At 41.7% G+C, this 17,517-nt stretch overlaps 1 protein-coding gene across 7 annotated transcripts in view; it reads left to right on the forward strand.

The window, feature by feature from the left end:
• The window catches only part of CTPS2 (CTP synthase 2), a 73,359-nt gene extending 64,307 nt beyond the window's left edge, over positions 1–9,052 (forward strand). For 4 of the 7 annotated variants that reach the window (XM_051613836.1, XM_051613828.1, XM_051613846.1 and 1 more), the window contains exons 18-19: positions 5,812–5,919; positions 7,511–9,052. In XM_051613836.1, the coding sequence (XP_051469796.1) occupies positions 5,812–5,878 (67 nt within the window). In that variant the 3' untranslated portion in view covers positions 5,879–5,919; positions 7,511–9,052. Of the gene's footprint in view, positions 1–5,811; positions 5,920–6,885; positions 7,348–7,510 lie in introns of those variants that run through there. The other 3 variants (XM_051613874.1, XM_051613864.1, XR_007888938.1) reach the window with 3 other exon arrangements.
• Positions 9,053–17,517: the final 8,465 nt, after the last annotated feature.

Raw genomic sequence — 17,517 nt, forward strand, 5'->3', positions numbered from 1 at the left:
TTCTAGGTGAGAAAGTGTGGGAAATTAGGACTGCTACCAAATTAGGATTTTTCCAAGACATTAGTGAATATGCTAATGGAAGGCACCAATCCAATGCCATCTAGTCAGACAGTAATCTGTTACATTCTGGGCAGATTATTAATAAAAGATAACTTATCAGTCGGATTCAGAAACAAGAAACAAAAGTGGCCAGAGGACAGGAAGAGTGGTGGATAAAGAAAAAACCTCAGAAGACTTTCCCGTGTGGTGCTTACTGCCCTAACATGGTCCAGCTGTCTCCCAGGTCAGCTGTGTAGGGAGGTTTGTGCAAGCACAGAATGGGAAACAGCCTGTGTGACCGTGTTCTAGTGTATGATGGATAAAGGAGGTCTGGGCACAGCTATTTCTGATTTCCCCCATACACTGCCCCAACCAATAACACATCTGGCACAAATCCAGGTATTTCAGAGGAAAGGGAAGGAAATCTTGTGGTTTGAAGACTTCAGGAGAGCAGCAGGAGAGGGGCTGCTCCACAAAAGAGTATTCAGGAGCCAGGGATGGCAGCTGTACTAGTAGGAGTAGTGTTCTCATCAGCAGGAGTTGATGCCACAGTTGCCAAAGAAGGCAAGTGAACTGACTCCAGTGGCAGTTGCCATGTTCTAGACAATCCAGTGCAGAAGTGTAAAGTGATGAGTTGGGTCTCAGATCAATTAGGAAGTCCAATCAACAAGTGACTAGAGAGATGGGTACAGGCACAGCTGCGACATAACTTGGGCAAGGACTAGGGGCCAAGGTTCCTGGGCCCATGGATGTAGGCCCCAAGTGATGATGATCATGACAGCTAAGACCTACTGGTGCTCTCAGAGCTCTTACAGAAAACCACAGTAAAGGAAATCCCTTCTCAGCGATAGTGGTACTTAGTGATGAACTTAATAATGATTAGTTATGGCAGATACATTGTAATTTTAATGTTAGGTGTTTGCAGTGAAGATGCTTCTGAGCTAGTTGCCCCAAGTCTTTTTCTGTGCTCACTAAGTGAACATGCATATCACAGAAGCCAGATAGGTTGAGTGGGTCAGAAGCATTATGCTCTACAAGTGCCTATTTCTCTCCATTGAGTGTAAGAACCTGGTGGTATCTGCCTCAGAAGAAGATGTCTAAAGCTGTATGAATTGAATCCCGTGCATGAGACTCAGCTGAGAGTTTTTATAACACTCAGATATGTACTGGCATCTTGGTTGTGATTTTTGTAATGCTGAGTCCTAATAAAACTGTTATCCTAGGTCCAGTTATATGAGTACAGATGTCTGGGAGGTTGGAACTGGGGAGGCTTAGGTATGTGCTGAGGTTTTATTTAATGAAATGATGTTTCATGGAAGCATAGGATCATTATATGCACTGAGAAATATGGGTGACTGCAATTATAACCATTGTGCAATCAAATATGCATTTATTTTAAATAATGTTTTAATGACTATAATAATTTGAATAATTCACCTTTATGTGGGGGAATAAATAATAATAATTGACAGATATATTTTTTTACTAGGTTCTTGAAAGCTATAACAATTGTTTTAAACAGCCATAGCCTGTACTAAATGTAATTACATTTATCTTTAATTTACATTGAGGAAGAAATGCACTTAGCTTGGCTCCTGCCTTTGCAGGCAATAGCATTACTGTAACAGTTGTTTCAATTGCTTACATTTCTGGAAAAGGACTTTTAGTCAATGATACATTAAAAAAAGGATTTAAAAAGCCCCTGTCAACTGTGTCAAATAATTCATTTTTAAAGAATGTTAATCTAGATTTTCCAAACAAAACAAAGAGAACATTCAAGGAGTACCCATTTTACAGTTGCTCATGTTTTTTAATAAAAACATTGAAAGCAGATAGTTTGGTGCTTTTGAGCAGCTGTTTGAGAAATATAGGCTTAAAATTGATCATGAGTCTCCATTCTAGTGGTTTTGTAGCTGAGATTGGTTGCTGAGGTGTTGCATTCCAGCTTCACACGATATTGTCCCAGCTATTGGCTGCCTTCCATGCCATATTGATAGGCAATCTTCTCATCTTGCCTCTCTTTGTTTTATGCTGATGCATAGCAGAGGTACAGTGATACCTCTGTCAGTAGAACAGAGGGAGATCTGGAACAGGCATGAGTTTGGTCATAATGGAACACATACAGCGAGAAGCTCTTCTTATTTCTTACTTCTTGAGAAGATGGGATCTGAGGATGAGTGAACTTTAAAACAAAACAAAACCCGGTAACATAGTTTCTGAACAGAGGATGTTTTCCTTGCTCCAGTCAGGAAATAAGTTCACTGCAAAGTGAAATGCCAGGTGGGTACTGGTTGATATTTGACTTTGCAGTGAATGTGTTTCTAATAACTGCAGATAGATTAGGCATCAGGATCAAAGTGACCAAAAATCTTCATCTTGGAGATTGAAGTAACTGACTAGAAGAAGTGACACTGCATACTCTGAGTTTTGTTCTGTTTTTCTCTTGGCAACACCTTTAGACTCCAGATGCCATGGGAAAAAAAAAAAAAAAAAAAAAGGAAAAGAGGAAAAGACAGAATAGAACCTCTGTGATGATCTTAGATCTGCTCATTAGCTCCTGTTTGTTGAAGTCTGCTGTTGTGGGAATGGTTACAAACAAGATGAAGTGGGTGTCAGGTTTCTGACCAAGGCAATTACTGATTAAGTTGTACACAAACTGAGAGAAAACTTGCTGAAGGAAATATGCTTACTTTTTTTTCAGTTGAGTACTCAGTGTGAAAAAGAATTTCATAAAGGAAAAGCCAGACTTACTTGATCTCCCACCACCACCACTTTCATAGCCAGCACATTTAAGTAAAGTTACATAATATTGCAACTGTGAGAATAAAACAACCATTTGATCTTTGTGTTTAATATCTGTGTAGCAACTCAGTGTAATTTGGAAGGAAGGGCACTTTTATTCCAAATAGAGGTGATGGTTCATTTGTGGTTAATACCACCTGGAGTTTTTAGTCAGATTACTTATCAGTCGAATACAGTTCACGTTGCAGTAAATCTCACAAACTGGACATCAGCATTGGTTTGAAGCTGTAACACCCAGGTGCAGCTATGCCAAGATTCATGAGTCCCTGTTGGCTTTCAAGTCCACTGGCAGCTTAACTCTTGAAGAAGTTCAGATTTCCTTGGAGCCCAAGTTGTTAACATGACACCACAGCTTCTAGGAGTGCTTAGAGATACAAGACAAGCAGCTGAAACTGAGAGACTGAACTACCTGAGTTTGAAGCCCAAGGTCTGATCCTTACTTCGGTATTTCCCCTAACTTTCTTGACACTGTGGCTTGCCTGTTAGAGATAAAACTGATTTACACCCAGCAGAACAGCCCTAAATAAAGGAGAGTGTGACGTGCTATTTTGAAAGTCAAAAATGCAGTGACAAAGGCCCTTCTTAGGGATGTGAAGTCAAACCTTGTGCTGAATTGGGCAGTATGGGAACAGGAACAAAATTCTCATTGGCTGAGTGAGTGTTTTAGCCTTTGGGCTCGTGACTAGCCAAGTGAACCTCAGCTCCTGCAAACTAGAAACAGGCCTGAGAAGTTGGGGTGTTACAGAGAAATGATGGAAGCATCCAGAGTCGTGTGACTGCTTCTGTGGGCAAATGCCTCTAAAAGCCATGTCATTGAGTAGGGAGGACCTATGATAAGAGTGCTGGGTAGGGATTGTTACCTAACTGTCTTCAAGAGATGAAGCTAGGCAGTTCTCCACTCATCTCTTTGGTTCCCGAGCATTTTTACTTCAGCATCTCTCTCTTCATACTGTTGTATAGGGAGCTCTGGCATTTTTTGCAGGGGCTGTCACTACAATTAGGCAGCAGAACCCACTAAAAAAAAAAAAAAAAAAAAAAAGAGAGAATTTTGAAGGCTTTGGGTTTAAACCAGGGCTGTTATAAGCTGATGCAGCTCCCTGCAATCATAGTTTTATCCTCTGTTCTGTGGACAATTTTTGCTATTTTGCTGTGATGTGAAAATGCAAAACTGTTTTAATAATACTGAATTTTTATTCCATGTTTCCATGGGTACTTTCAGAAAGAAGTAAGTACAATGTCGCTGATGTTGTGTTTGTCTGTGTGCATCTGGCATGCTTGATCATACTGTTAACAACACTTTCCTCACTTGAACTGTGTAATTGTTTCCCAGCTGAAATAGTAATCAAATTGAGCATTTCTTGCTAGCCTGGTATGACACACTCTTTACAAGAATTGCATCAACAACATGCGTGTCATGTGCAGAAAGGGCAGAATGCTGTAGGCAAAATTTTAATGATTGTTAGAACAGTCAGAATGTCTACTACATCTTGTACAGACTTCGGTACAGTGTTCTGCTGTAACTGTGGGAGGCTTTCGTAGTGGTCAGATGTAGAAATTAAATAAGGTGACTGTTGGTGTTGCTCCTCCTGTCCCACTCTATTAAAATGGCTGTGTTTTTACTTCGTCTTTGATTACTTTTTTATTGCAAAGACAAGAGGGTGAAATTCAGGCTGCAAAGCAGTGCTCAGTAACAAGCACCAGTGTAACTAAGTGCTGTTTGTTCACTATTCCACATTGCCATCTAGATCAAAGGTCTCCAGCTGTGGCATTATTACATAGTTCATCCTGGAACATTGCACAGCCTGCAATCACTGTGGATCAACTGATAAGCTTGTGTCTTGATGGATCATGGGCTGGTTATGTGCTTAATGTCTCACTGGGAGATCATGCCCAAGTGTGGGAGTGTGAGGTGACTGAGGTCCTGTTGGCTGGAGGACCAAGACGTGTGTGATAAGAGTGATATGTGACAAGACAGGCATGCAGTGTGACTGGAGGAGAGTTGTTGCCCAAGTCTGACACTGGGGTACCCACACAAATGAGGTCTGAGATCCCCACCTGTACTGTGTTAGCCATAACTTGTGCCCTGCAGTAGCACAGAACTGAACAGAATTATTTCTGCTCAAATGTACTGGTCAGTTCCTTGGGCTCCCTTGGCTGGCTTCTGCTCTTGGGAAATTAAAGTATCTGGAAAGCAGACTGTAGAAGTGTAGTAGTATGAGACTGAGACTGGAGATTCTTCTGAAGAGTTAAGATAAACCTGGAGACCCAATAGACATCACAAGTGACTACATATGTGGTTTATGGCCACTTCTTTCTCCTGGTAGCTTGGTGATTCTTCTTCACTGTTTTCTCGTTCTGGTCACTTGCAAAGCAATCACTTGCATGGCAGTTCATTCTGTGAAAATCAGTCTACTTCTCTCAGGAGTCAGCAGAAGTGACAAAAACCTCAAGAAATATTGTCAGGATATTGTTTGGTGCAATGAAAATTATTTATGTTCTGACTGGAAAAGCAAGAATTGTAATTTAAGTATAAATCAAACCATTCCAAGTAAAAAAATTATAGTTGTCTTGACTTTTTCTTTGGTCAAAACCATCGTTTTCTTTATCATACAGGACAAATTCCTTTTGCCCTTGCTTTGAATACTTATTATTCTCCATGTTGTTCCTGATGGTCGTAGGCACCCAGCACCAGCAAACTACAGAATGATGTACAAGAGCCAAGCAAAAATAAATTGAACATACTGTTTATATGGTAGAATATTTTTTCTCATCAGTTCTTAGACTCCAAACTTAGGCCCGTTCCTGTAGAGAAACATTCTACAAATACCAAAACTGAGCATGAGCTTGAGGTAGTTTCCCAAAAATGGGTAGTATTTGAGGAAAGTGTTTGTCATATGCATTGTCTGGGTTGGAGGGTTTGAAATACAGTATTTCTTTTAGATCCTTCTGACACTGTATTACTTTTAACAGTGACAGCTACAGTGACCTCAGTGATGACAGCTCTCCAGAGAAAGAGTTTAATCCAGAAACAAGCTGAAAATGTTATGTGAGATCACAGAAATGGATGATGCTATTGAGGTAAACAGAATCATTTTGTTACTGCTTTATGACATTTATTTCTTCTAGACTTAAAATGGGAGACAAAGTTATCTTGATTCTGCCTTTTGTTTCAAATCCCATTTGAGAGCTTGTTTTCTTCCTTGCCTGCAGCACATAATTATTCTCCTCTTCTGCTGCTTAACTCTGCAATTGTCTTACTGAAATCTACCAAGTGTTTTGGGTACAGCTTGTATGTAGAGTGCTGTACAAAATCAAGTTCTGTTAGTATTTGAAGATACAATGAAGATGCATTTTAAAAACATGTTTTCTTCTTTGTTAATACAGTTTGCAAGTTTGGATCACTTTGAGCACACCATGTTGACATGACTTTTGTTTTGACTGAATATTCATGTGTGATTACATTTGATGCATTGATACAACAAAAACGTCCCAAGATAAATACCTGAATTTAAGCTGCAGAGTGATAGAGATACAAACAAGTTTTATAAAATCATAGCTTTCTTTGCTATAAGCTTTACCAAAATGGTGTTGAGTTGGTTGTTTTTTCACCTGTAAGCATGGTAGCCATGGATTTCTGTTCAGTTTGGAGATCATACTTCCTGTGAACCACCTGACCTCTGCAAGATCTGGGATTGAATCTTATTTTCCTTAGAGAGATTCATCAGAGTTGTGGCTGGTGTGATGCTCTGATAAATGTGTACATTTGTGCTTTTTAGTATTTCTGAGCTCTTTGGTATCAGAACACAACTTTCCCCTCTGACTTTATTCCCATCAGCAGCTGTGACAAACAAATGATTAAGGCTGCACATGAGTGATGCATTTCGGCCTGATGGTCTCATGATTAAAATACTGGCATGAGATGCTATAAATGGGAGTTGAGTCCTTAGCTTCAACATAAGTTTCTTCTGTGATTTTAAATTTACTTATTTTCCCTTCTCATGTACCACAACTTAATAATACATCCCCAAATCCTGTGGACAACAGAACGTTACATGATTCCATGACCTGGTGCATACAGAAGCAGTACTGATGCATGTCCTAGAGTGACCAAAAAGCAAGTAGACAAAATGTTCCTTTTTGCTCTTGCCCAGATCCTTCCCACCTGGAAAGACCACTATGGCTCTGTTTCTTGAGACTCATAGGTAGTCCAGGACAGGCCCTTTAGCTTTGATCTAGTTTTCCTCAGTGGAATTTATGAGCAGTAACTCTCTGTTTACCATTGCAGTGGTTACTTCTATCAGTATTCAACCTCATTTGGTTTGAACATGTCACTAGTGGATACTAATTGTATTCAACAGAATTACTGTATAAAGGGTTGGATAACTAATTCCAGATATAAAAGAAGAATAAAAGCATTGGATCACTTATCAGGGTTAATTCTGCCCGTTAATAAGAGCAGGTAAACACATGTAGACTATGTTTAGCTTTGTGATTTTGCTTTATGCTGTTTGACCTAGATGAATTGCATCTACTTGTAGTATTTACCATAGGACTACCATGAATTCAGTCAGTGGTTTGAGAGAAACTGACAAAAGCATGAAATAAACTGAGTTAGAGAAGAAGTACTTTTAATGATTACTTTTTTTTTTTTTTTTTTTTTTTTTTTCAGAAAGTTGGGAACAGGACAATATTGAATAGAAGAAAGTAGAAGAGTAAGCTGCTTATGGTCCTCGTAGTGTCTCCTCCTATACTGTTTTCAATAATTCTCTTTAGAGAGATTAAAAACTGTTTTGTATAAATGCTGCTTCTCTATAAAAAAGATAAAATGGTTGTGCACCTTAGCTGTTAATCATTATTGATCTTGTCCTGTATTTCAGAATGATCTCAGGTGAATATGTATTAATTCACTAGTTCACACTGATCTCAATTTGAAGAATGGGTTGATTGTTTAAAGTTGGCCTTAGAACAGAAAGGTAAAATGCATTCATTCTTGTGAATGAGAGGGAATGCACTAAAAAAATTAAGGGAAAGCTGTATTATCTATGAGCAGTACAGATATGTTTGAGGTTTTTTTCCCTGTTAAGTTTGTTATATAGATATATTTTTTTACTTTTTTTGCTGCTCAATATGTACAAATGAGAAATAGTTGCTGTATTTCAGCTCTTTGTGATTATAATAATTGATGTTGGATAAAAATCTTTTCACCTCGGTTTTATCGGTGATTTCACTTTACAAAAGTTCAGGTTTATTTGCTGTCTTTCTTCTGGAAGGCTGATCATACTGAACATAATTCTGACCTACAGAATTACAGAAGTGATGTTAGAAGGGAGTTCTGTATTTATATTTTGTATGAGAGAAAGTAAATACACTCATATGTAAAAAAATAATTTCAGCACTAGTATAAAAGTTTTAGAAGAACCCCTCATAAACATGAAGCATAATCTTGGCTTGAGCTGTTCAACACTGAGTTAGTGTCAATTGTTTTCCCTCATCCGGTGACCACTCCATGGTCTTGGGGCTCCTTCCTCAGTAGGATGGAGCAGTGTATTTTAATCTAGAAAACACAAGTTATTCCACTGCATGACAAGCACAGGCAGCCTCACAAACCCAGGGCTGCAACTTGAATTGCTGAGACAGATGAGGAAGGTGAGGGGTGCTGTACCATGTTTCAGGCTGGATGCTATTAGCAAAGTGGCATCATCAGATCTGTCACAGAAGCTGGAGCTAAGCTGTGTAACTGATGGGTCCCACATGCCTGCAGCACCCATTCCTGTAAAGAAAACTTCTGAATTTTGAACTTCATGTTTCATCTTGGTTTTGGGCAAAGAGACTTTTTTTAATTCATCAAAAGGTAAAATACCTGTGCAAAAATAAATAGCATCATGTTCCTTATTACAGTTTGGTAAAACAGTTAAGTTTGAGAGCTTTGCATTGCTTTAGAAAAATCTCAGGTTATGCAGCCAATTTATCTCTTCACTAGAAGAAGCTGTAATGGCAATGAAATTTAAACTGTGTTCCTATAGCAGTGTTTTTCTAAAGTGGTTTGCAGATGCGTGCCTTAGAAATAGCAGGTATTGACGGAATTGGTGTCACTGTATGTCTTCCCCAATAAGAGACACTGGCCACTGGTTTGTGAAAGGTGAAGCCTTTCCTAAAATTGTCTGTAATGTGCAAATGTATTTTCAAATCTATTAAACTGTGTTATTTGGAAGCGTTTAGCTACTGTGTTAAAGAATCCTGGTGCCAAAGGTGAACTGTGGTGTGAAGGAGAGAATTTTTCATATACCCCAGTTGTGTTGTCTGTGAGAAGATGTGATTTATGAAAAAGAAAAAAAGAGAGACAAAAAGATACACATCCTGGAGTGGAGCTGAAAACAGCACCTTGGTCTCCTAGTGCCCTCACCAGTCCTCTTCCTGCTGACTGTGCTACACAAAGCAGCACCCTGGAGATAAACACATCACTGTCACAAAGGATCCATCTCCTACTTGAGCTGACAGAAGCAGCAGCATGCCATTTCCAAAATGGAAGAAGGTAAATGAGCCTGTTCTAGCCAAATCCTGGGCTGCATTAGGTGTGTTGCCAGCAGGTTGAGGGAGGTGATCCTTCCTCTCACTCCTGGTGAGGCCACACCTGAAGTGCTGTGTCCAGGTCTGGGCTGCCCAGTACAAGAGAGACGTGGGCATACAGGAGGGAGTCCAGTGAAGGGCCACTAAGGTGGACCATCTGTCCTGTGATGAAACATTAACAGTGTACTGGTTTTGGCTGGGATAGAGTTAATTTTCTTCAACGTATCTTGTATGGTACTGTGCTTTGGATTTGTGCTGGAAACAGTGTTGATTACACAGGGATGTTTTGGTTACTGCTGAGCAGTGCTTACAGAGAGACACAGACTTTTCTGCTCTTCACACCACCCTGCCAGCAAGTAGGCTGGGGGTGCACAAGAAGCTGTGAGGGGACACAGCTGGGTCAGCTTATCCCAGCTGACCAAAGGGATATTCCACACCATATGACTGTGCTGAGCAATAAAAGCTGGGGGAAGGAGGAAGGGGAGATGTTGGGAGATACAGTGTTTGTCTTCCCAAGTCACTGGTACACATGATGAAGCCCTGTTTTCATGGACATGGCTGAATATCTGCCTCCCAGAGCTGGGACTGCTCAGCCTAGAGAAGAGAAGGCTTTGCGAGGGAAGGGCAGAGAGGGGAAAATCTCATCCATTTGTATAAATATCTGAATGGAGGGTGCACAGAGACAGAGCCAGGCTCTTGTCAGAGGTGCACCATAACAGGACCAGAGGCAGTGGGCACAAACAGACAGAAGGCTCCACCTGAATGTCAGGAAACACTTTTTCTGCTGTGAAGGTGACTGTACACTAGCATAGGTTGCCCAGGGAAGTTGTGGAGTCTCTATCTTTGGAGATACTAAAAAACTACCTGCACATGTTCTTGGAGAACTGGCTCTAGATGGCCCTGCTTGAACAGCAGTGGTGGATGACCAGATGATTTCCAGAGGTCCCTTCCAACCTCAACCGTTGAAGTGGAACAAAGCTTGATTATCACAAGCAGCCTGTAGCTAGACTTCTCTCACTAAAGACAGAGGAGTATGTGAAAAAGTCAAACCTTACACACAAGTCTAAAGAAGTAATTTCTAAGCATGGACAGAGGGCAAAGTTTGAAGGTTGACTCATCCTTCTGAAGCACAAGGTTTGTGAAGCATGGTTTTGTATTATTTCAGACCTCTCACCCTATCTCAGTGAGTACCTTCAGTGGAAATGTATTTGTTGCCATTTTTTTTGTTTACACCTAATACAGCAATCTAATCTATATTCAGCCACCTATCGATCAGAATCCCCAGGTCCCTCTCTGCTGAGCAGCTTTCCAGCCACTCTTCCCCAAGCCTGTAGCATGGCCTGGGGTTGTTGTGGCCCAAGCGCAGGACCCAGCACTTGTTGAACTTCATACGAATGATCTCGGCCCACTGATCCAGTCTGTTCACGTCTCTCTGTAGAGCCTTCCTGCCCTCAGGCAGATCAGCACTCCTTCCCAACTTGGTGTTGTCTGCAAATTTGCTGAGGGTACATTTTGTCTCCTCATCAAGATCATTAATAAAGATGTTAAAAAGAAGTGATGACAACACTGAGCCCTGAGGAACTCCATTTGTGACCGGCTGGCAGCTGGATTGAACTCCATTCACCACCACTCTCTGGTGTATAGTATGGTTTCTCTTCAGTATGTGCTTGGGGCACAGCAAGGTCTGAAGTCCTTATTTTGCATCCTAGGTTGGCTCGGTTGATTATTGTTTAGGCTCAAGGGCTGTGTTTGTAATAGTAACTTAGGGTAGTGACAGTCATCTCTTTTGAGCCTGACTGTGGTGGCTGAGATTGCTTCTGTACAGCTGAACTGTCATGGATGTAATGAAGTGAGTCCAGTGAGGGACCATGGAGATAGAGCATCCATCATATGATGGACGAGCTGAGAGAGCTGGTGTTTAGTCTGGAGAAGAGATGGCTCAGGGGGCATCTTGTCAATGTTTATGAATACCTGCCATGAGTGGAATAAAGAAGACAGAGCCAGACTTATCTCAGTGATGCCCAGTGACAGAAGAAGACACAATGGGCAGGAACTGAAACACAGGATATTCTACTTTTTTTAATTTTCTATGGTGCAGTGTGCTGAACACTGGAACAGGTTGCCCAGAGAGGTGATGGAGTCTCCATCATTAGACATGCTCAAAACCCAACTGGACACAGCCCTGAACAACTTGCTGTAGCTGACCCTGCTCTGAGCCAGGGGTTGAACTGGATCATGTCCAGTGGTCCCTGCCAACCTCAGCTATTCTGTGATTCTGTGAAACTTGTTTACCTCTAAAGAAGGGGGCCACATTCAGGCTGCCTGCTGGGAAAGGTCCTTGGTGCATGCTAACTCTCAGAACGGTTGCTTAGGGGAGAGTGCTGGGACAAAGCCGTGCTGTCAGAAGTTTGCCAGAATTGCATAAATTTTGCCAAAATGGATCATCATGTACCTGTTCCTGGGCATATACTGTGAGCCTGCAAAGTTTACTAGCCTAGAGATAACTAAACTGTTCTGTCTGGGAAGATCTGACTGAAGATCTGTTGGGCCTGGGTGTTGGGGGCTGAAGATTTGTTGGGTGTTGGGAAGATCTGTTGGGTGTGTTGGAAGATGATACTTAAAATCTATGCCTGCCTCATCCAGAAAGTGGTCCTGTGTGGGTACACGAGCTATGCTCAGGTTTTCCCTCACAGAAAGTTTGGTCATTTGTTTCAGTTGGACCAGAGGCTGTGCTTGTTTGTAAACGTGGGGAGCAGCATCTGAGTTTGGATGTGACTGTGAGGTAGGAATTCCATTTAACTGATGCTATCTTTCTATCTGTAGTCAAGTATTGCATCTCAGCAGCATAGGTTTCTGTTTCACTGTAATCTTTACATGTGAAGATGTCCTTTAGCATCTTCTCAATATACTTTAGCTTGTTCTGCCTTGAAGCTGAGGGCTCTTTCCTAGTTTATTTAGCAGCTTGGAGAGATAACCTTTATGTGCTAATGTAATGGCTGCAGAGGTTGAATCTAATGGAGAGGCATATATCTAAGTTTTTCTGAGATGCTGAGGAGGATTTGCTTGGCTGACCAGACTGTTCCTCATTAGGGAGGACTTGTGGAAGGGTGGGCTGAATCCTGCTTACTGTTTTTCTCAAGCCACTGAAGTGGTACATATTTGTAGCACACAAAGCATGACTTTGTTGATTACAGGATGGTACCAAAGAGGGCTTCCTGTCCCCTGGGATTCCTGGGACTCAGGAACTTCTAAATTTCTCTGCAGGCATCTAAGCCTTAGTTTGGCAGGAAGACACTGGAGGTTTTGAAAGCAGAGCTTGAAAACAGAGGCTGAGCATTCTGCGAGAGCCTGTGTAAGCATGGGGTTGGAGCCCCAAGATAAATGAAGTTTTCAGGAAACAAAAGGCAGATTGTCAGTGACCTCAAGGGCAGGGCTTGCTGCCCGGAAGGGTGTGGAGGAGATTAAGGGAGGTTCAAATATAAGAGCAACAAGTGACCTGAGCTAACCTCCTCATGGTAGCAATGTTGCAGTTACCATAGCAATGCAAATGAAAGGTTCTCCTCAGGTTCTGTGTGTGTCTTGATGACAGCAGGGAGTGTAATTAGAGCATGCACGACTTGTCAGTCAGCTTGGCTACAGCTGGTAGTGAAGCCAGATCAGCACAGAAGTGAGCAGGGGCTGTGGAAACCTCTGTGGGGCTATCTGAAGCTCATTTCTGCCATCTTCTCTGTTTGCATTTAGGTGTCTAAAACTTGCTGAGAAAAAGAGTAAGGTGGAGCATGTGGCCTCCTCCAGCATCCTGGGGAAATCACTGCAACATAACAAGGAAGTAAATAACAATATAATCCTTTTTGTACCTAGAACTCCAAAACACCTTGTCCTTGCACACAAGCAGGAGGAGGCTCCTTCAGTTGGGCATCTGCATGGAAGTCATGATATATTTCTGTGCCTCAGCATTTTATCCCACATAGTGCTTAGTTTTCCCTGCTGGCACAGTGAATTGATAGCTTTTAGCTCTGTAAGAGCTTCCAGACAAACTTTTCCTCTTACCACTTCCCCCTGTTCATGCTGTTGTTGTGGTCAGTGCTTTTTTCAAGGATTTAACTGATTTTCCCAATCAGCAGCCTTTATATTTTTGATGGCAATTAACTTACTGTCTCAGAGATTTCTCCCTGTATCAGGTTCTCAGTACTGTCTGGATTTTTCAGATATCCAACTGTATCTGAATTGCTAACCACTGTGTGCTTATATGGTGAAATGAATTAAGGACTCATCAAAAATCTGGATATGAAAAGGATCTTTGTACTTTCTACCATGTAGGGGGTTCATATTTGGGTCATTCCCCTAAAATTACTCCGAGTATTCACTTAAACATCTCTCTAGATATCTAAAATAATCTAAATAAAACATCTATGTTGCCTCAGTTGCAAGTTCATTCTGAATAGCAATTTCAGAAATGTTGATTTTTCCAATCCCTGATTGATTATTTTGCTTTTATTTATAAGTTTGTTTGTTTGTTGTTGTTTTGACTGCTTCTTTTTTACTTGCTTTTTACTTAAAAGTGAAGTAACTTTTTATGGAGCACAGAGGTGTACTACTTATGTTGTTCTTTATTTGTGTAGAAGTGGGTCATCTTCAGTACTGTCCAGTTCCTTGCTCTTTAAAATTCCTCATGGATTGCAGGATCTGAACTCCTGGTCTGACCTAGCTGACCTGCTGCTAGAATGATGTCAGTTACGCTGTCTTTCATCATGTAAAAATGGTGTACTTTAATCCTTACACTTTGATGGTTTGTTTGTATATAAAATATTTTCTCTGCTTATAACATGCTACTTAGTTCAGTTGAGGAAATCGGTCACCTGATTGGACTCCTGGTAACATGCTCTCATAGATTTGGATCTGAGCCTGGAAAACCAGCTTTGCCTGAAGTGTAGACAGCATTCTGTATTTTCAGGAGTGCTCCTGGAAAGGTAAGTCTGTCTTTTCTGTCTCTCTAGGATCTCTGTTAACAATTTGAGAAACTTAACAGTTAGAAGCTGCTAGTCAAGTTAAGAGTAGCTTAGTTTGGATAACCTAAGAACTGACTGAAGTCTTGGATTAAAGCGTGATACAAACCTTCCTACATTAAAAGGAGTGGTTAGAATAGTCTGCTCTGAGCTTCTGCATAACACAACCTCACCCAATAACAGATTCAATAAACTTCTGATTTCACAGATTCAATTTGAGAAATAAAAAGATGACTTTAGGTGTCTTTTAGTTTGAATATCAGTTTTGCTCCCTTTGGGACGTGGCCCTGATTGCCTAAGTCTAAATTAACAATATGGAGAAATAGTGCAATTTTGAAGTAAACCCACTTCATTAACTACATGTGATTGGTTTCCCATAGCAGTTGTTGTGCACCAGACCTCAATTCCTTTTGGAGGAAGTAAAGCTGATGATCCATTCCAAATGCTGGTGTGATTCAGTTCAGTTCTCCCACCTGGGGAGACACACTGCCATGGGGGGCTCCAATATGCATCTAATGAGTATGTGTCAATAGAAGGCTCTCAAACCATCAAGTGTTCCCATGACACCCAAATATGGTCACTATCCTAGATGGGTGTTGTGTTCACCTTCCTATCATCCAATTTTTTTTGCTGAAAGCTTCCAGAAACTTCCACACATCCATCCTGTTCTGAATTTCTAGGGCTGTGTTCCCCCATGAGACCAGAAACCAGGCAATGCAGTGCTCGAGTCACCCTGGATGGCCTGATCTGGGTCCTCTTTGAGCTTGTAAGTGTCCTACTTGAGCGGTGGGACACAATGCTGAGTGCAGCACCACCTTGTTTTAAAATAGGTAAACAATACTCATCTAAGCACCTCCTGCACAGGGTCAGTTTAGCTAAACGTTGATGCCTGTATGTGAGCTACTCACTGCAAAACCTGTTATGATCAGGGGAAAAAAACAGAGCTTCTCCATCATCTGTAGCAGATTAGATGATTCACCCAGGGATATTGCTTCATTCTTGTCATGAAGCTTAAAGAAGAGCCTGGCCCAAATGGCTCAGGTATCTGTGTTTGTTCGGGTGATTCTACTGCTGATGTGAAGGTGCAGAAATGGGGATTAGTCAGTAGCACCGGCTCATAGTTTCTCACTGGCTCCCTTGTTTTGGGGGATCGAGTAAGCTGACTCACCCCTGGGTAGCTTAAGCTTCCCCAGAGTGCAACATTCATCCATTTCATGGGCCTCAAACCATCTATCAAGGCCTCAAATTTAGCAGCTCTTTCTAGCCTAAGCCCAGCCATGATCCCATACCAGCATGTCCCTGGGGTGGGTGCTCAGGTACACCTTCTCTGAATGCCCTTGCTGGGCCCAGCTCCATGCAGACTTACCATGTACTGTGCCGCCCTCCCTGCCAATAAATGATTCCTTTCCTAGAGCATTCCCCCAGCATATAGGAGACATACAGGAGACAAAGCCCCGCCCCAGTCTCCCCACTTTGGGGGCTGCCTGCTCAACAAGATTAAAGTGCCCATGTTCATTGCTGTCATAATAGCAGTGGGACAATCTGGAAAGAACCCCACTGGTCCTTCTGCTGGAGAAACAACAAGTGTCTGGTTCTGTATGATAGGCAACAGGAGGCTCCAAGGGAAGGAAGGAGAGAGGGCACAGCACCTCAGCCCATGTCTGTGTATGTGTTTTCAGTACTTATTGAATAAAAGAAACAGATGTTGGCAAGGGAGTGCAGAACTCCCATTTGCTAAACCAGTGCCATAATAAATGGGTTTAAAAACTCCTCCTGCTTCCTCTTTTTGGCCAAGTAAGTTTTGAAGCTTTTTATTTGGGGTGGCACAGATTCAATGGGAAGAATCAGAATCACAGAATATTAGGGGTTGGAAGGGACCTCCAAAGATCATCAAGTCCAACCCCTCTGCCAGAACAGGATCAAAAAAAACTAGGGCAGATCACTCAGAAAGGCATCCAGACAGGTCTTGAAAGTCTCCATAGGAGGAGACTCCACCAGCTTTCTGGGCAGCCTGTTCCCCTGCTCTGTAACCCTCACAGTAAAGAAGTTCTTCATATTGAGGTGGAACTTCCTATGCTAGAGTTTGAATCCATTGCCTCTCGTCCTATCACAGGGCACAAGTGAAAAGTTCTCGTCCCTGCCTTCTTGATGCCCAGCCCTCATGTATTTATAGACATTAATTAGATCCCCCCTCAGTCTTCTCCTCTCTAGGCTGAAAAGCCTCAGGTCTCTTAGCCTCTCCTCATAAGACAGGTGTTCCAGTCCCGTAATCATCCTCGTAACCCTCTGTTGGACTCTCCCAAGTAGATCCCTGTCCCTCTTGAACTGGGAAGCCCAGAACTGGACACAGTACTCCAAGAGAGGTCTCACCAGGGCTGAGTAGAGAGAGGGGAAGGAGAACCTCCCTTGATCTGCGGGAGACATTCCTCTTAATGCAACCCAAGATACCATTGGCCTTCTTGTCCACAAGGGCACATTGTTGTCCCATGGATAACTTATTGTATACCAGGACTCCAAGGTCCTTCTCCATGGAGCTGCTCTCTAGCAGATCACCTCCCAGCCTGTACTGGTGCATTTTGTTGGTCCTTCCCAGGTGCAGGACTCTGCATTTGCTCTTGTTGAACCTCATTAGGTTCCTCTTTGCCCAGCTATCCAGAAGTGACAGATATGCTGCTGGCATGAATAAATGAATCAGAGATTATATGTGTAATTACCTGCTTTTATTCAGGGTAATGCAGCTCTGAGTTCACAGGGGACCAAAGACATGATTGCTTATTAAATTGAGAAATGTGTAGAATTCGTCCCAGGATTGTTTTAGTTGAGACTTTTGACAGAAAGCTTAGTGGGGCAGATTGGAGTAATCACACAAAGCTTATGCTTAGTGCTTTTGTATTTAAAGCACTTAAAAGCATGTATGTGCTTTTAGATTTAATGTTGTAGTGATGCAAATGTAAAAGTTTAACCAAGGGCCTATGCATAGCTTAAAACAGGAATGTGTAAAGTAAAAATCTAGGTACAAAATAAAATGTGTAAGTGGCAATTCTCCAAAACTGCTTTTTCTAAGGTGATACCTTCAATATCTGTTGATCATCTTGTCCTATAA

This window comes from Apus apus, chromosome 1 (assembly GCF_020740795.1).
Source record: "Apus apus isolate bApuApu2 chromosome 1, bApuApu2.pri.cur, whole genome shotgun sequence".
NCBI lineage: Eukaryota > Metazoa > Chordata > Aves > Apodiformes > Apodidae > Apus > Apus apus.